General features: G+C 45.5%; 1 protein-coding gene across 1 annotated transcript; it reads left to right on the top strand.

The window, feature by feature from the left end:
• Positions 1 to 1,009: 1,009 nt before the first annotated feature.
• Positions 1,010 to 17,725, top strand: APOD (apolipoprotein D). The gene is made up of 5 exons (XM_031030669.2): positions 1,010 to 1,181; positions 4,869 to 5,008; positions 10,445 to 10,566; positions 13,794 to 13,882; positions 17,224 to 17,725. The coding sequence occupies exons 2-5, from the start codon at positions 4,889 to 4,891 to the stop codon at positions 17,457 to 17,459; spliced, it is 567 nt and encodes a 188-aa protein (XP_030886529.1). The 5' UTR covers positions 1,010 to 1,181; positions 4,869 to 4,888; the 3' UTR covers positions 17,460 to 17,725.
• Positions 17,726 to 19,702: the final 1,977 nt, after the last annotated feature.

Raw genomic sequence — 19,702 nt, 5'->3', positions numbered from 1 at the left:
CGCGGGAGGAGAGAGGGCAAGAGCCAGCAGAGCACTGAGGGACCCAGCAAGTCAGGGCCTGAACGGAAATCAGAACTTCTCCTGTTCTGTCTCACAGGGTCTGCTATGTCAAGGATTCGCTTTTGTTGCTGCTGTTGTTATTTTCATGTGTATAAGGCCTAGTGCTATAAATTTCTCTCTATTGCTTAGAAATTGGAGAATGCATTTTATTTGGGAATTGAAGTCTCCTACAAAGGTACTGTCTTATCTACGTGCCCCTAAAAACACCTCCTGCCTTATCACGAAGGCACTGAATCTAAGTCCTAAGATTCAAAGCTGCTCATTCCACCGAGAGGGATGAGGCCCAGCCCCATCTCTGTGGAATGAGCGACTTAAGTCCACTTCTACCCCAGGCAGGAAGAGGCCACGGAGAATATGCAGCTGGGAGGGGATGAGCCGTCGGGAGCGAGAAGCTGCGCAAGATACACCTTTGGCATTCTCAGCTCTTAGCCCCAGCTCTTTCCCAACTGGTCATCTCCCCTGTACGCTGAGCTCTGGCAGAGACAGAAATGACAGTCCCTACCTCACCGTGGGGAGCCCGAGACTCAGAGAAGTGGGTGGCTTCCCCAGGATCACAAAAAAAGCCACCTGTAATTCTTAACTTTCACCCTGTTGCCTGAGCCACATTCCAGGCCAGAGACCACATGGGATGGAATTCATGCTCCATGTCAGGAAATGAGATTGTTGATTTTTCATTTACACAAAAATGAAAAATAAATACCAGATGCTCGAAAACATGTTGCAACTCATCTTGCTGGAACTTAAAAGTGCATTCTGACTGAGAAAATTAAATTAGAAAACCCACAGAGCAAAAAAGATGTTTTGAAAGAAATGCACTTTGTCTTTGTCTCTCTCTCACATCCACACACACACACAGTATCTCATTGTTTCTTTTGCAGGGAGCAGCTGTGAAGGAAATTGGGGGAGGGAAACGGACAAAACATCCCATCTCTGTGTTTGGTACAGAGCTAAGCTTTTAGGCCAGCCTTCCTGAGCTGGAGGGGGTGTGGCAGGCATTAAAAGTAAACATCAATGACCCTATGAAGCTTATAAAATAGCTTGGGAGAAGCCAGTCAACAAGAGAACGAATCCTAAATTGGATGAGTTTGCATGTGGAAACTGCCTTCATCTTGACAAAAAAGGTACGTACTGTGGTTTTAATTTTCATTTATGATGAATGATGCTTGAACTAGAGGCAGTCTTGGCTTTTCACTGCCCCCTTTTCGGCTCAAAATAGTAACTAACAGGATGGAGGGTTTGTAGCAGCTGCTTGGCAAATTTGGTCTCATTTTTCCTCAAGCATCCTTACAAGGTAGATACTATTCATGCCATTTTCAGACGATGCAGCTGAGGTTCCGCGATCCCAAACCACAAGTCTAAGAGAAGACTGCCAACAGATACCAGACTGGGGTGCCAACCCCATGTTGACTCATCTCCAAGTCTTCTGCTTGCACAGGGCACCCTCTTGCATGCTATACAGACAAGAAGAAAATCTTCCCTACACCAATACTGGACTAGATGAGTTCTCGGGGAGTTGTCATCCACCGGTGTGCTACAGTAAAATTAACTGGAAAGTGAGCTAGAATTAATCCTGTGAATAGGAAATGCATTTAACAATATGGTACAAACCTGTTTTCTTCAGAAGACATATTTTCTTGTTAGATTCAATAGCTACATGGGTTTTTTAGACCCATTTGCTTGTGGAAATGTATTTTGTTTTATCACGTGAAATCTAAAAATCTAGTCCTTAATGATCGGCTGCTCTTTGGAAGCAGGGACTATGTCCTCACTAATACTCAGGTGTTAGGAGAACAGGCTCCGAGGAGACCTGGTGTGAGTAAGCTCTGGCTTCAGAGCTTCGCGGGAAGTAACCTGGGCTCATTAACAGCACTGAGGGCAAAGAGAATGTCAGTGCAGGACCCTAACAGGTAGGGTATGGTGGTGGCACAGGGTGGGGCCCGCTCAATATACTGAGGCCAGGGCTTCTCCATGGGGAAGTTCAGTGAGTGTGAGTATCCTCAAGAGGTATCAGTTCACAGAGTCAGTGCTGGCCCAGGGTGGGTGCACCATAACCTTAGTGGACTTCTTATGAAATAATTTCATATTCAGTTAAAAGAGCATTTAAATTATATTTATTTTTAAAATATGTAAACTCCCCTCATTAAGACAGTCTTCCTATTAGTATTAGAAGATGATGCAAACATACAGGTCACACATAGCCAAGTTCACAGGTATATGTTAATAATGTGACTTACCTCTGATGCGGGTTGGGGCCGAGGCCCCAGAGGGAGGGCCTCAGGCCCATCGCCAAGAGGGTTCTTGGCCTTGCACGGGGAAGAATTCAAGGGCAAGCCATTGAGAGAAAGGGACAAAGATTTATGAAGTATAGAAGAAAGCAGCTACCTCACAAAGTAGCAGTCTCTCCTTCCAACTGAGAAAGAGGACTCCCCTTTGCCTCTAATAAAGGATTTTATACGGTTTTTTAAATTAGCTAACCATATAGGGAGGGGCTCACTCTTTAACTTTGGGTTTATCATTTACATTGGGTGGTGTGTTTTTCCATTGTTTTAGGATCATGAAATTACCTGCAGGGAGCAATTTTAAGAATGTTGGACCTTTGTGGCTTTTACTGCCGGAGGGGTCTTGTGGTCTTCCGTGAGTCGGATCTTGTTAACTCTTTTTACGACCTGCCGACTCTTAGGTTAAAGGGTCAGCTTAAAGCCGAAATGGCTTTACTTTGCTCCTCTTGTCTCCGAGCCCTCTCCCTCTTGCCTCCCCTTCAGAAGGTGCTCAGGAAGTGTGGAGTGAACTAGAATGGGAGGGGCCTGGAAAAGAAACTGTGGATGCCATCAACCCTTTCTCTCTACAAAAAGTTTTAACCATAGGAATAAAACGACGGCAAGAAAGAAGCATCTTTGGAAAAGATGCGAGCAAGGGTAAGAATTAGCTCTGAAATCCTCATACAGAGCTAAAGCAGATGTTTCAGCCCACAATAGAACATTTTTTAATATTTGTCAGAGTAAGACAGGGAACTGGCTTTTGGTGTAACTGTCACTTGGTGAAATGAGGCTCATCGAGGTTGCAGAGGGAGGTGTTTATGGAAAGCCACCAAAGGCGGTGTACAGAAGGCAGCATGATTCAAGGTCGCTGCAGGACGGACAGTTGGCAACGGCCCCCGAGTCCCAGCTCTCTGCCCCTTCTGGCACTCAGCTTCCCATGTGTAGGGGGCTTGGAGGGTGGGTAAAGGACCTCTCAAGTCCTGCCAGTTTGGGGGACCCTGTAGAATGTGCATAATGTGTGACCATCCTTTGAGGTGAGATCTTCTGGGCAAGGCACTGAGCTTGGAGCCTGCTGAGGGCCAAGAGTAGAGCTCCATGGTTCTAAGAATTTCTTGGAGATGGATGCAAATTTGTGTCAGTTCAGGCAATTCCATCATCTCCCAAAAGGTTAAAAGACAGGTGTTGTTTACGTGGTGGTAGGAGCTGATGGGAGATGGATTCTCAGAGGAGGTGGGGTCCTACCACCGACTTGGCTTGCTCAAGGGAGACTCAACCACCAGCCCGCCACCACCATCCCCGGCTGGCAGCTTTACTCGTCACGTAACTGTTCCTTTGAAAACGGAGCAACGAAACCTCCAGAAGAAAAGCTATCGATTATTAAAGGTTATTTGGAGGTTTAACCATAGTGAAGTGGTTATAATTAATCCTGTTATGACACCTCCTTTTAAATGCTCAGATCTGAGAACATTTTGCTTGCATTGATTCAGTCCTCTCCTTTGCAGGGAGAAAGGCAAGGAGCTGGAAATAGCTCCTGTGGAGCCACAGTCAAGGAGTCACACGGAAGAGAACAGTCAGGGCAAGAAGCAGGGAAGGGCGCTTGGGCCAAAATGCCCGTTGCCAGCTGCTGGCCCGCCTCTAGCTAAATGCACATCTGTGTCCCTGTCTATTCAACTAAAAAAAAATAATAATAAATGCACATCTATGGAAGATATCCCCAACAGAGGTCCAAAGAGAAATTCAGGAAATAACTAGTTGTTTCTGCTTTTCATGCTAACAACAACTAGCATTTATGAAGCATTTTCTCTGTGTCCCACACCACCCTAAATGCTCTCTCTGTAGCATCTCATTTAATTCTCGCAAAACTTCATGAGGTTGGTATGATTGTTATTCCCACTTAATAGACCAGGAAGCTAAAGTGTGAACTGGACACCGGTATACTTAGTATGTGGCAAAGCCCGCATTCAAACCCATTTGGGGTGACCGTGGGGTTCCCAGCACGCGGCTGCCTGTTCAGGTCTCAGGCTTACTCCTGAGTTGGTAAACAGCCCCCCAAGATGGGGTAGGGGTGTGGGGTGTGGATCAGGGAGGCATTTCTCTTACGACTCTCATAAGACACTAAATGTCATGCACGATTTATGTTCATCTTTTTTCTCTTGCATGGTTCACTCAATAGCTTCCACCTCCCCCTTTGCCTACCCCCACCCCACACTGTTTCTCTCCATCAACAAGTCTGGACTGTGCCTGACACTGCCAGGTTCTGGGAGTGTCCATCCTTGAAAAATGCATACTTGGGAGGGAGCAGTTGCAAAATAAATCCAACGAGCTCCAACACCAGGCAGAGTGTGCTCTCCTGGAGGGACAAAAGGTCTGGAGAGGCTCCCGGGGGTGGAAGGGCTCACAGCACCATTGACTCAGGTGACCCTGCAGCGTGACTGTTGCAAAGGCTTAGGGGAAGGTCCCCAAAGAGGTCCCCAGAAATTATCCCCTGGTGACTGCGTGTCCTCGGGAGGCCCAGAACGACCAGAGCTGCTTTGTTTCTCTGAACTCCAGGTTCCATCCTCAGCCCCAAGATGGTGAGGGAGCTGCTGCTTTCCGTGCTGGTCGGCCTCTTCAGTGCGGTGGACGGACAAGCCTTCCACCTTGGGAAATGCCCGAGCCCTCCAGTGCAGAAGGATTTTGATGTGAATAAGGTGCGGTAAAAGGCTAACCTCCTATTGGTTTGAATAACCATCCTCTAGGCTTCAGTGTGAGTATTCTGCTTTGAGTCCCACAGCAAGCCTTGGGGTAGGTACTTATCCTATTGGGGGATCCCCCAAAGCAGACTCTGAGGCAAGAACTGGGGAGCAGAGGGTTTGGGGAAGATGATCCCAGGAAGCACCGTGGGCATGTGGGGAAGGGACAGAGAAGCAGGACAGCAATAAAGGATGCATTTCTCGACAGTAACACTGTTAACAACAGGGTTCCGTCCTGCTGGGGATCCTCTGAGGAAATGTGTAGAATGCTCCTCAGATTGTCGCACGGAGGGACGTGAGCGGGCTGTGGGTATTCCCATGGTGCTGGCAAGGCCTTCCGGCAGAGGGGGAGGCATGGGCTCAAGGTGGGTAGCTGGTGGTGTGTGGGAATTGTCCACGGTGGCCGAGGTGAACCCAGCTAGGCTGAGAGGACATGGGGCAGTTAGTTCATGGGCAGCAGCTGTTCCGGAGCTATTATCTGCATTCTACGGATGAAGAAGCTCAATGTCACACAGCTCATCACCGACCCAGGTCACCCGGCTAATCACTGCAGAGTGGGATTCAAAACCAGGCTTCGCCACTGGGCAGGACAGCCACGGATTCCTCACGCAGGGCCTAGAAGAAGACAGAACTCCCCCAAGAGGCTTTTTTGTTCCCTGCGCTAAAAAGATACCAATATAACCGGATCTCCCATATGTGGTTTTTCTTTGTGGGATCAGGCCCAGCCTTACTGTGCATATGTGTACATATATACACGCAGGGAACTGCCGAGGCAGCGACTGGGTAACACGAAATGGCTTCCGTTGCTGCGAACTCATGCCTAGAATCTCCCTCTTAAGACATTTTCTCCTTAGCGGAAACTTTGGATCTTTTTTAAGAGGCTGTACTCATGATGGGTAACATTAAAATTGTTACCAGTCACTCCCTCCTCAGTGTGAATGAGTGTTGGGACCTCTCAGGGGACGGAGTAGGTAGAGGAGTGAGGGAAGAGAGCTCAGAGCCCGTGGGCTGTGGGGAAGGAGCACCATCAATAGAGAGTCACACAGGGGAGGTAGGAAGGAGACACACAGTACAGTTTACATTGACTTACTCCAAAACTATTACGGGCTGGTCCCTTTATTGAGGTAACCCTGCTGAGCCACAGGAGACTTTCCAGAAAAAATCCAGGGAATTTGAATTATATTTCAATTTGGGGGTAAAAAATCCCAAGACACTTTGAAAATTATAATTGATCTATATTTACAAAAGTCTTTTGAAGAATAAAGCGGGATGTTTAAAAAAGTTTTATTGAAATATAATTCATATACCATATCATTCACCTGTTTTAAAGTTCACTTTCAATGTTTTAATGTTTTTTTTGTATAATCACAGAGTTATGAAACCATCACCACAATCAATTTTAGAGTATTTTCCTCATCCCTACACATAAACAGTCACTCTCCATTTCCCCCTCGCCCCTCCCTGCCCCAGGCAACCTGTCTCTATGAATTTGCCTATTCTGGACATTTCATAGACGTGGAATCATACAATGTGTGGTCTTTTGTGACTGACTTCTTTTACTCAGCATAGTATTTTCAAGGCTCATCCATAGTGTACTATGTATCCGTACTTCATTTCTTTTCATTGGCAAATAATATTCTACGGCATAGATAACGCCACATGTTATTTATCTGTTCATCATTTGGGTTGTTTACACTTTCAACTATCAGGAATAATGCTGCTATAAGCATTCATGTACACGGTTTTTGTGTGTTTATTTTTGTGGGAGTTTTTTTGTGGACATATATTTTCAGTTCTCCTGGGCATATACCTAGGAGGAGAATTGCTAGGTCATATGGTAACTCCACGTTAACTTTTTTGAGAAACTGCCAGACTGTTTTCCAAAAGAACTGCATCACCATTTTACAGTCCCACCAGCAGTGTCTCACACCAATTTCTCCATATCTTTGCCCACACTTGTTATTGCCATCTTTTTTGATTATAGTCCTTAAAATTTTAGTGGGCACGAAGTGGAATCTCATTGTGGTCTTGATTTGCATTTCTCTGATGGTTAATGACGTTGAGCATCTTTTCATGTGTTTATTGTCCATTTGTCTATCTTCTTTGGAGAAATGTCTGAGTCCTTTGCCCATCTTTTACTTGGGTTATTTATCTTTTAATTATTGAGCTGAGAGTTCTTTATATGTTTAGATACAAGTCTCTTATCAGATATTGGATGTGCAAATATTTCCCACATCCTGTGGATTGTCTTTTCACTTTATTGATGTGAAACTTTGATATTGGATATTCAGTTGTCCCAGAACTCTTTGTTGAAAAGACTGTTCTTTCCCCATCAAATAATCTTGGCATCTTTGTTGAAAATCAATTGGCCATAAATATGCAAGAGTTTTTTTGGACTCTCAATTCTATTCTATTGTTCTATACATCTATCCTTATGCCAGTGCTATACAGTATTGATTACTATAGCTTTGTAGTAAGTTTTGAAATTAGAATATTTGAGGCCTCCAGTTTTGTTCTTCTGACTATTCTGGGTCCTTTGCATTTCCATACGACTTTTAGGATCTGTCAATTTCTGCAAAGAAGCAGAGTTGTTTGTATTTCTCTTTTATAAATACTGCACTGAATCTAGATCAGTCTGGAGAATATTGTCATCTTAATAATTTTGAGCCTTCTAATCCATGAACATAGGTTATCTTTCCATTTACTCTTGGGTCTTCTTTAATTTCTTTCAACAACGTTTTGTATTTTTCAGAGTATAAGTTTTGCGTTTTTTGGTTAAATTTATTCATAAGTATTTTATTCTTTTGCTGCTATTGTAAATGGAATTTTCATAATTTACAGTGTTCAGTGTAAGTGTAGAAAGCTATTTGATTTCTGTATATTGATCTTGTATCATTTAACCTAGCTGATTTCATTTATTAGTTCTAATAGTTTTTGTGTGTGTCGATTCCTTAGGATTTTCTATTACAAAATCATGTTATCTGCAAATAAAGGGAGTTTTACTTCTTCCTTTCCAGGATTCTTTTTTCTTTCCCTTTTTTTTCTTTCTTTCCTTTTTTTTTTTTTTTTTTTTTTGAGAGAGAGAGAGAGAGCGCACGTGTGCGCACAAGCAGGGAGGGGCAGAGGGAAAGGGAGAAGATCCCAAGCAGGCTCCACAATCCGGGTTCAATCCCACAACCCCAAGATCATGATCGGAGCCAAAAATCAAGAGTCGGAAGCCCAACCGGCTGAGCCACCCCAGGCGCCCCTCCAAGATTCTTTTTACACGTTGCATTCTCCTTATGTGGATAGAGAAACAGACCCAAAACCATGAAAGGGCTTTCACAAAAATATTTTAAAATTATAAGGGAGCATGACATGAAAAGCAATCTTCCACCTCTGAGTTTCCTCTTTTCTGGAAAATCATGCTTCCTCAGTTTTAATTGTGGAGCACTAAAGTCACCTTAACAATAATAGAACTCTTTTAAATGATCTGTATAAAATGGAGCTTTTTTTGAGGATGCCTAGGAAACCAAATGACCTCTAACCTTATTTTTGGGTGCTTTAAATGAATGTCAATTTCAGTGGTTTTAAGTGAAAGATATGCTTTAATAAATGAGTGGAACTTTATGTCATAAACGTGGGTATATATTTGAGCAAACAGCCATGTGACTGGAGCAATACTGCCCCCTGTTTGCAGTACACTCTCAGTTCAAAGTGACTTTTTTGAAGGTGAGGGCATCTCTGATTTTCCTTTGTTGAATAATACATTTTTAAATTTCTAAAATACTTTGAATTAATATTTTGACTAAGTAAATATATCCACATGGTTCAAAATTCTAAATGTACCAAGGAACATTCGATGAAAAGTTTTTCTCCTACCCCTGTTTCCTTCCTACCTCAGTGTCCCTCCCTAGTAGCAGCCAGTAAAAACAGTTCATTGTGTATCTTTTGGGAGATAATGTATACATCCACATATACATACATAAATGCAGTAGGCAGAATGATGTACACACCCTGATCCCTGGAACCTGTGAATATGCTACTTTCCACGGGAAGGGGGATTTTGCCGATGTGATGAAAGTTATAAACTTGGAGATGGCAAGAGTGGCCCGGTTTATCCAGTGGGCCCAGTCTAATCACTGAAGGCAGAGAACCTTCCCTAGCTGTGGTCAGAGAGGCGTGATGATGGAACAAGAGTCAGAGAGGTGCAATGTGAGAAGGATCTCTCCCGCTTTTGCTGGCTCTGAACATGGAGGAAGGGGTTCACCAACCAAGGAATATGGGTGGCCTCTAGAACTTGGATAAGGCAAAAAGACAGAGTTCTTTAGAGCCTCTAGAAAGGAACACAGCCCTGCCAACACCTTGATTTTAACCCAGCTCACTTGATGTACGGAACTGTGATGAACAGAACTGTGAGACCATAAATTTGTGTTGTAAGCTTGTGGTAATTTGTTACAGCAGCAATAGAAAATGAATATAATAACCTTTCTCCCCATTTTTCCATATACTCCGTTTTTCACCCAGCTCTTTTTCCATTGAATGTATCTTGGAGATAATTGCATATGACTCCTTTAAGAGAGGGTGTATAACATTCCATTGTATGAACGTGCCATCATTTATGGACTCAGGTCCCCTACTAATGCTCACTTAGACTCTAGTTTCCTGTCTAGTTCTTACATATAGTACCACAACAAATAACCTCATATACGCACTATATGCATTTTCAGCTTTGCTAGATAATTGCCAAATTACCTCCCGTGAAGGTTGTAAATTGGAGTAGTCTCCATGCAAGGCAATGCATGGAAGCATGAAAACACCTGTCTCCCCTCACCCTCACGCACTCTGTTGCACACTTCCTTTAAGGCTGACTCTGTGCACGAAGGTATGAACTGAGACCAAGCCCCCAGTGGAAGAATGATACCAGTCTTCTAACTCCTGATCACCTGCCAAAAGCCTTTGTGACCAGCTCCCTGTCCGGGGTCATATGAGGAGAATTCAACCAACTCTGGAGTCCCAGTCCCCCACAGTGAACATATCTGACTTTGCACACAATTCAAAGATGCCTCGTAGAATCACAAAATATTTGAGGTGGCATCTTACATCATCTGGACTGCTCCCTCTCTTTTATAGAGTCTAGAATTTCACATAGATTTTCGCTGGAGGGGCAACTGACAGCATATCTAAATAAAGAGCACTTTAGGAATAAGATGTGGCATTTGACCAATGCCTGCACATCCGATTCACTTACTCTCCTTTGAATCAATATCTTGCTCAGTTGATGTTGTGAACAATGCAGCCCATTTTGCTTGGTTTCCCCGGGAAAGGGCTCTGCTCTAAAAGACAACAATAGGGAAGAGTTTGCAGGTTCCCAGAGAGCCACAGGGTTTTCTCTGCTTATTGTTATCTCTGCAGTATCTTGGACGATGGTACGAAATTGAGAAGATCCCAGTGAGCTTTGAGAAGGGAAGTTGCATCCAAGCCAACTACTCGCTAATGGAAAACGGAAACATCAAAGTGGTAAACCAGGAGTTGAGGTGAGTGGCTGTGGTTTCAAAAGCAACACAGCCCTGGAGCCAGCCTGCAGATAGCTGTCCTGGGATGACCGGGTGTCCTTGCAGTCTGGTTCAGCGGGGATGCCGATGTGGCTGGGTCTGCACTCCTGCTCACAGCAGGTCCTGAGATGAAAACTTTTGGCAGGCGGGATCGTGGGGACTAGAAGCCACTCATTTATTTGCAAGACTACTTGCTGAACATCTTACTGTATTGTGTACTTACTGTATTGTGTACTCCTTGTGAGTATTATGTTACTGTTGTATGTGTACTCCCTGTGAAAGGCACTAGGGACTCAACAGGAATCCAAACTGCGGGGTTCCTGCTCTCATTGCGAAATAGATACTCTCATAGCAAAGGACAGGGGCGACCTTCTCATCTGATCTCCAAACCAAGAGAGAAGCCCTTGTACATTATCTACTGACAGAGGACATCCAGCTCTGCTTGAATCCTTCCAGGAACTGATGGTTGCTCATCGCCTTCCATGACAATTTATTCCATCTCCAGGCAGCTTTGACTATTACAGACATAGTCCCACTCTAGTTTATGTGAACAGGATAGTCTGTAGAAGTCTACTTTTCTATTACTGACGGCTTCTAATGGATTTCTATTTGATACAAAAATTCATACTTTAGAAAGCACACATAAACTTCAAAAAAGCCCCAGAAAGTGCTCCTAGCCACCTTCCATCAATAAAGATAAGAGCAACAATAAATGATAGTAACAAATATTAAGCATTTCCTATGTGCAAGGCACTATTCTGTATGTGTATGTATACACGTGTGGACCTCTATGTATGTACATGTAAATGAATATACGTATTCATTTAATCCCCACAGCGACCCTGGGGTAGGGACTATACAATCCCCACAGCGACCCTGGGGTAGGGACTATTATTAACCCCACTTTTCTAGATGAGAAAAACTGAAGTACAGAGAGGTAATGTGCCCAAGGGCCACACAGCTTATAAGCAACAACGCTGAGATTCAAGCCCGGGGAGAAGTGAACTGGGGAAGAGGACAGAGGACACATGAAAGGAAGGCTGGGGATGAGGGGTTGTCCTTCCTGTTCCCTACAGGATCTGAGAACTGTGTTCAACTCCAAGAAAACAACCACACCCCAGCCTGGAATTTACTCAGGCTCCCAGACACTTTGTGTGGCCATCCTCTTATCCACTAAGCTTCCTGTGAGCCAAGACACAGTGGGGTGACTCCCTGGCCCTGCATACGTCATAGAAACAAAGTAAAAATCTTAAGGGCCTGTAAAGAGAAAACCAGCTTATTTTAGAGCCCAGGAAGGGCTACAAGGATTGGGAGGCAGGCGCCCATCTAAAGTTGCGATGACCTCATTTCAAATATTTTGTCCCATTCCGTGGCCAAGAGTCAAACAATGACACAGATCCCCAAACCCATGAGAGTCTTTGGACTGTCCTGTGGAGCTGGCAGGGAGTCCTCTTGAACTGTGTCCTGAGTATTAGGTTGCTCCGCATGTAGGGTCACGTCTGTTTAAAATACAAGGGCACACGGAGAAAAGTTTGCTGGTTCAGGGAGGGGTGTGGTTTTCCTTTCGGGATACTGCAGGATGGGCGGAGACGCAGCGCAGAGTCTCAGCAAGCTGCTCTTAGCCAGGGTCAGGGGATTTGAGAGCTAGAGCAGTTGGCACCGGGCTCGGAGCTGAAGGGCTCAGGCTTGGGAGTTAGGCTGCCCCGTTTCAAATCCTGGTTGTCAAATACTAACGATGTGATCTTCAGTGAGTTATGATCATTCTCGAAGCCTCTGTTTCCTCTCTGTAAAATGGAAATAATCATAGAACCTCCCTCCACAGGGCTTTGTGAGCGTTGGATGAGGTAACACGTGTAAATCGCTTAGTGTTTGGTGTGGAGTAATCATTTAATAAATACAGCCTATTCCGTTCATCTGGAGCTACCCTTGAAAATACAAGTGTATTTTTTCCATGAACAAAGTGTGAGTTTATGATCAGAGACTGGTGTTTTGAAAACTGTTCTGGACAAAACATAAATGATGAAGGAAGGGGGGAAAGTCTGTTGAGAGGAGTCTGGTTTGTTGCTAAGCAACTGTATGCAAATGAAAAGGGACCATCTTCCTGTCTTCCCAGCTGAGTTCCAGGGGACAGCGCAGGGCCTGGTCTCCAGCCCTACCTGATGACAGACTCTGCATCCAGCAGCATCAGAGTACATTTGCCATCCGTCCTTACCTGTTGCTTATTGTCTGGTTTCTGGGACATCGATCGCCAGTCACCATAGCTTACCGACTTTCTAACACACGCAATTGCTCTAGTTTTAGTTTGCCCCTTGAGGAGTGGTGAATGGGCTGGTCCTCCGTCAGCTTCCTCGGAAGAGCACTGTGATGTGTGAGCACCCTCCTTCGGTGCATCCCTAGGCCTTTTCCCTGTCCCCGAGGTCCCCGGGGTCGTAGCACGTCACTCGGAAATGGAGTCAGCTCCCTTCAAAAGAGTGAAAGTACTTCATCCAATCTAAGACCATCACTTTTAAGACACACCACCATTTTATAAACCACTAAGAAAGAAATGACCAATTGTATGTGTAAGGTGGCATTCGGTGTAAGATGTGCGTTTCTTCACATTTAACTAAGTTTCTGAGAATCACAAATGTTTCCTCGCTGCTGTTTTACCTGACTTGTGTCAAAACCTCCTGCACTCAGTCAGAAGCTTTGCAGGACTGGCTAGGGGTCTCAGAGCTCAGGCGTATGAACGCCTTTATGGGACTGATGTCCCTGAGGCCCCAAGAGCAGGGAAAGCTTTCAGATCTCCAGACTTCTAGTAATCACAGCAGTCCTTGTTTTTTTCCTTTGGTTCATTCTCATTTTTAAAGAAGCAAATCTTCTTAGTGTATTAGGTTGTTTTGTTTGTTTGTTTTTCTCTTCTCTTTTACTCCCACCCCTCTGGAGACTGAGAGCAGGAAATGGCCTTGCAAGACTCGAAAAACAGGCCTAACGGGCAAGGGCCTAACATATTATCTGGTCCTGGAGCATTTCAGTTGTTGCTTCTTATCACTCCAAGGCCATCTTCCTCCGCTTGGTCTGAGACAGTGACAAAGGAAACGGGACAGAGCCTTCCTAACCATCAATCACAGTCTTGGTGTCCTGGTCCTTTAGTGTTACACATCTTGCCTTTCATTGATTTTTGGCTTCCAATGAGTTAAGGTGTTTTGTTTTGTTTTAACTCATTACAGATCTGATGGAACCGTGAACCAAATTGAAGGTGAAGCCACCCAGGGCAACCTTACGGAGCCTGCCAAGCTGGGAGTTAAGTTCTTCTGGTGTAAGTATTCACTACCCTCAGGAGGTTTCAGGGATAGGATGTATGCAAACTGAAAGCTAGAGCCTTTTCTACCTAGAATGGTAAGTCAGAGTCCCGGGCAGGAACACTCCTGTCACATCTGGGTGTCACCTGTAGTGACTTAATACATAAGTATTTGTTGAGCACCTGCTACTTGCCAAGCTCGGGGCTAGGCACCGAAGATGCGATGATGAGCCAGACAGCGCTGGCCCTTGTCCCCGAGGGGCTTACACCCCAGTGTGGATACTGACAAGTACCCAGGCAGTTTACTGTAAAACTACCATGTTTCAATAGAGGAAGCACAGACAACAGCGCAAGGGCATGAGCAGTAGGAGACCCAATCCTGTCATGTTTCCCAGAGGGGATGGAGGCCCGAAAAATTAGTACTTAGTAGTAGTTAGTAGTGGTGTTATTAGCAGAACAATTGATATGTGCAAAAGCTTGGAAGCAAGAGATGACAAGAGTGAAGGTAACTTTGAGCCCTGGCTCTGTCTGCCACTTTCTCGCCACATCGTGGCGTTCCCTGAGGGATATTTGATCATGGGCATTTGCCCTCTGAGCTCTAGGCTAACTGAGGAATGGACCCAGGCAACAGAGAAAGCACCAAATATTCATTTTACTGTTGATACCGACACGGGAGAAGCCAGCTCAGAAATGTGAGACTTCCTAATGCCCAGATTGTTCGAGGGTCCCTCTCCGCACCCAGGAGGCGGACACTGAAGTCACAGCTGCAAGAGGAACCCCTCCTCCCACCCCCCATCAAAGCCCTGCAGGGGGGCAGAGAGGAAGCTCTTAGTTTATACACCAAGATAGGAAGGCTGGGAGATGAAAAGAGTTCTGCCTGCACATGGGACCACGGGCAATTAACGTCACCTCTGTGCCCGGTAGCGTAAAGGTAAAGGAGATGGCACATGCTCTGTAAGCTGCAAGGGGCTTCGTACATGTCAGTTTCTCTTGTTTATTTTCACAAATAAGATAGTCAAAGTGCAGAAAAGCTAGATGATGGAGGCAAGGTCACTGGACTAATTAGAGGCCGACTTGGGACCAAAACCTGGGACTCCCAACTCCCCAGAGGGATGGGGATGGGAGGCAAGGCCAAATATCATGTGCATGACCTTCCGAAGGAAGCCCGGAACAGGAGCTCGAAGAGGCAGGAGCTGCCGGCAGGGCAAGCAGAGGAGGAAGAGATTTACTCTGGTGGAGGGGTCAGATGTTTGCACTGGGTCTTCCAGGGTGTGGGGGACATTATGGGAAAGGCTGTCCCAAGTGCAGGAATGGCAGGAGGAAAGGCCTGCAGAGAGAAGCCCAGAGGATGGGCAGGTATGTGGAGCACAAGACTGGGCAGAGCCTCAAAAGCCATGTTCATGGGTTGGAGTGTCTTCCATAAGCAGTAGGAGGTTGTCAGAGTTTCCTAATAAAGAGACAGGGCAATTTTCTTTGTTTTTTTATTTTATTTTTATTTTTTTTTAAAGATTTTATTTATTTATTTGAGAGAGAATGAGAGAGAGCACATGAGGGGGGGGAGGGTCAGAGGGAGAAGCAGACTCCCTGCCGAGCAGGGAGCCCGATGCGGGACTCGATCCAGGGACTCCAGGATCATGACCTGAGCTGAAGGCAGTCGCTTAACCAACTGAGCCACCCAGGCGCCCGACAGAGCAATTTTCTTTGCTGAGAGGAAATGTCTGGGTAAATGTGTCTTGAGGGCTAGACCCTGTGGGAGGAAGACAGCCTGTGAACGCCTGGCTGTGTGCAGGTGGGGCAGGATGCCGTTGCCAGAAGAGGTTGGAAGACATATTGCCCCCCCGGCTACTCAGAGCGGCAGAGTTCTCGGTCCAGCCGGGAACACACAAAGCAGTGGAAATTCACGGATAGCAGATATCTGATGAATACAAGCTCTCATGGGTGAGCCCGGCAGGCCGGCACCAACAGGGCTAGAAAGGTAAGTCAGAAACGGCACTCAGTGTGGGCCCCATAGCCTTGTACAGGCTTCTTTCCACCAGGAGTCCTTCTGTTTTCATATTTATAAACAGGTAGAAAGTCAGAGAGAGGAGGGACCTTGTTGGGTGGTCATCCGGACTAGCCCTGTTGTTTTATTTTCGTGCCCAGCTGGGTCCTTGATGGCCAGCCAAGCTCTGACCTCTCACACTCAGCCTCCTTTGTGCAGCTTCTCATGGTCATTCACAAGGGTTGAGTTCTGGTTTGACTTGGCAAACAGAGGGATTATTTTTGAGTGGAGGAGGTGGGATGCTTGAAACCCAGGAAAGCAAACCACACACGATGGCATACGTGTCCAAATCTTTTGTTCTTATGGGCTCAGCACACAGCTTTCTCCCATGTGGGTTCATTTTCCACTTAACTTTAACAAGGTGGGCTATGACTTTTCCTTGCCTTGGACCATGGCTGTGGAGGTAAGTTCATAGAGGAAGTTTCTGGATTCAGATGGAGAAGGTAAATCCTCCCTCTCTTTTCATAAGGACCCTTTAATGCTGAGCTTTTGATACTATGCAGATGTCAATCAATGAATCTTTATATGCCCCTTATGAGGAAGAGTTTATAACCTGTTACCACGTGATTTACCATATTCTTAAGAACAGAGGAACTTTTGAAGGTCACACAGAAAGAAAAACAAACAAATCAACATTAGTCCTTAATTCCCTCCCCAGGCAGGTTCTAGAGGAAGCTGGGAAGCACAGACTTGGAAAGCCTGGGGCCGCTGACCTCACATCCTCTTTTTTTCTTAAGATTTTATTTATTTATTTGTCAGAGAGAGAGAGCACAAGCAGGGGGAGCTGCAGGCAGAGGGAGAAACAGATTCCCCGCTGAGCGGGGAGCCCGATGTGGGACTCGATCCCAGCACCCTGGGATCATGACCTGAGCTGAAGGCAGATGCTTGACTGACTGCGCCATCCAGGCGCCGCTGACCTCGCATTCTTGACTCCACTTATCTAAGTGGTACCCCCATTTGTACTAGTGCTAAGAGCAGCCTGTTAGCTTAAGGGGTCCGGCAGAACCCCCCATTACCATCACCTTCTGCAGACCGACCTGCTCCCAGGGAGGGAGGATCCAGAATGATGGCTCTGAGCTCTGGCTGCACACTGGAATCTCAGGGGAGCTTTCAAGAGTCCCAACCACCTCCACATCAGAATCTGGGCAGGCCTGGAGGGAGGTGGCCTAGGATTTTTCAAAGCTCCCATAAGATTCCCACATGAAGCCAGAGTTAAGAAGCACTCATGTAGAAGAACTAGGACCCTGGTTTCCAGGGTCCTGGAGATGAAGGTTCTCTTGCCCTGGCCCTCTTAACTCCGCCCTCTTCTGGTTCTCAGTGATGCCGTCGGCTCCATACTGGGTCCTGGCCACCGACTACGAGAACTACGCCCTCGTGTACTCCTGCACCACAATCGTCTGGCTTTTTCACATGGATCATGTTTGGATCTTGGGGAGAAACCCTTATCTCCCTCCAGAAACGGTGACCTATCTAAAAGATATCCTGACCTCTAATGATATTGACATCGAGAAAATGACTATCACAGATCAGGTGAATTGCCCCGAGTCACTGTGAGAGGCTCTAAGGGAACCTGCATTCACTCCGTGTTACTTCTTTTGCTTTGCTTCGCCCTCCTCACTCCATCCCCCCCACCCCCCCATAAAGACAAACCAACCACAGCAAATGGATGCAAACACCAGAAGGGAAATTTGACAGCAGGAGCCTGTGGAGAGAAAGTCAAGGAAAGTTGGCCCAAACACCTAGCCATGTACCAGTCTGTGACCTTGCCAGTCTAATAATAAACTTGTTGCTGACCTGCTGTGCTCACAGTAGATTCTGAATTGATTTTTGTGGGGTCTTAATTACAAGCTTATGTTTGGAGATCTTTGAACAGTTCTGTTAAAAGAAACGAAGCAGTGCACAGTTTAAAGGTAACAATCCTGTTTCTGGAAGGGGAAAGCTGGTAGCAAAGGCCTATGGAGGGTGGCCTGAATCCAGGTGTCTCCATCCTGCAGTGGGCACTCCTTTAGGGGGAATCATTTGCATTTTTTTAGTCTCTCAGAGGCAGTTTCTTTGAAGTATTTACTTTCTCATCAGGAGGTCCTCAGAGTCAGGCTAACGTAGGGGACCATCTTGGGGTCTGTGCAGGGGAGAATCGATAAGGGAGAAGATGATGGGGATTTTTTTTTAAGAAAATAATTTTGGGGGGTCTTGCATTCAACTGATATTTACTGAGGGCCAACTGCTTTCCAGGCACTGAACTCTTGTCATCCCACAGAAGCTCCCAGACCAGCCAGGGAGACTAACAAGTATAGATGCAAATACAGTCCAAGCTGAGGAGTGCAGAGGTAGCATCACGCGGAGGGAACTGTGGGGAGCTCCGGGAAAGTCTCAATCCCTGCAGGACAGAGGCACCCACAGGGTTGCACAGTCATGCCTCTGGGTGTCCCAACCTCAGAGAATCGGGAACCACCTTGACTTTTGGGTGTTGTGTTTTTTTTTTATACATCATGACTTTTAAAATCAGAAAGACCTCAGAATGCTCCCCCTGCGATTTCTCTTAGTTCACATAGTATTTGTAATCTACTAATGCTTTGGGAAATGAAGATAAAATTAAGCCATCTTATTGGAGTTTTGTTTTTTCAGCATGAACATAAAGTATGAATTTCCTTGAGCACTGGAGACTCTTTAATGCTTTATATTAAAGGTTACAAAAATCCCCAGCATCTCAAGAGGTACAATTTCCATTTTACTAAATAAATACGACCTCATATTGGAGCTTCCAGTTCGACATTCCTAAAGTCTGAAAACAACCAAGCAAAAAGGCAGGAAGGGGGCGGTAGGTACTGAAGGAGAAGACCCTCTCCCCAGCTCTGCCTGCCAGTGTGCCCTGTGCTTTATCATGCCGCCCACCCAACTAGAGGGCACTTGGCTCCTCCTCTCAAATACTGTTATCCCCAAGAGTGTTACCGGCCTGTCTCTTATCTCATGGTACAAAATAAGTTGTGACTGCCTTCCTCTTAACAGCTGTCTGGTAACATCAAAGACCATGAAGGTAACTACAGTTAGTACCTTTTACAGTGTGTTGCCCGATACATAGCCTCAAAGTGCGTATGGGAATGAGTTACTGACTGGATGTGTAGATGGATGGACTGGAGTTTCCCCATAAAGGAAAAGAGACCTCTGAAGCAGATATCAGGGGTGACTAAACCAGAGAAAAAACTTTTGGGAATCCAGAGGGAAGCATGTGGGCACCAAGTAGCAAGAGGAAACACGGGGAAAAGAACAAAAAACCCAGAAGGGAGACGAAAAGAAGGGAAGTGGGAAAAACAGCAAAATAGACACAGTAGTAGAGAATAAATCCCCATGTATCTATGGTTGGCTCTAACAGTCATCAACATCTCACCAGTCTGGTTTCGGCTCTCCCCCACTGCCCCCCATTTTTGCTAGAGGGTTTGAAGCAAATCCCAGATATCACATCCTCTTATTTTGTGCATAACTGCCTATGCACAAATCTCTAGCAAATACAGGTACTTTTTAAAGAAACAAAAAAAAAATGTAAGGTTATGTGTTATATCCTGAAGGTGCTCAGAGAATGCAATTTCAATGTGATTGAAAGATTATTTTATATAATCCAGATGAAGGGAAGAAGCATGCATAAAAATGTTCATCACAGTTTTACTTGTAGCAGCCCCCAAACCAAAAGGAGCTAAACTGAAGCTAACACTAACAGCCTAGGAATGGGATCCTAAATGGTGGGACCTGACGTAGTGTGGTTCATTGAAGTTCCTAGTTATGAAGACAATGCAGCCACAAGA

This window comes from Leptonychotes weddellii, chromosome 1, assembly GCF_054177405.1.
Source record: "Leptonychotes weddellii isolate Sample4059 chromosome 1, ASM5417740v2, whole genome shotgun sequence".
Classification (NCBI taxonomy): Eukaryota; Metazoa; Chordata; class Mammalia; order Carnivora; family Phocidae; genus Leptonychotes; species Leptonychotes weddellii.
The sequence above is the reverse complement of the archived record's forward strand: the minus strand, read 5'-3'. Positions and strand labels throughout refer to the sequence as shown.

Excerpts from the sequence above, each read along its gene's own strand:
- APOD (XM_031030669.2), top strand. The coding sequence starts at position 4,889 with ATGGTGAGGGAGCTGCTGCTTTCCGTGCTGGTCGGCCTCTTCAGTGCG. Across the intron at positions 5,009-10,444 it reads AGGATTTTGATGTGAATAAG|TATCTTGGACGATGGTACGA; the intron begins GTGCGGTAAAAG and ends TTATCTCTGCAG. Across the intron at positions 10,567-13,793 it reads GTGGTAAACCAGGAGTTGAG|ATCTGATGGAACCGTGAACC; the intron begins GTGAGTGGCTGT and ends AACTCATTACAG.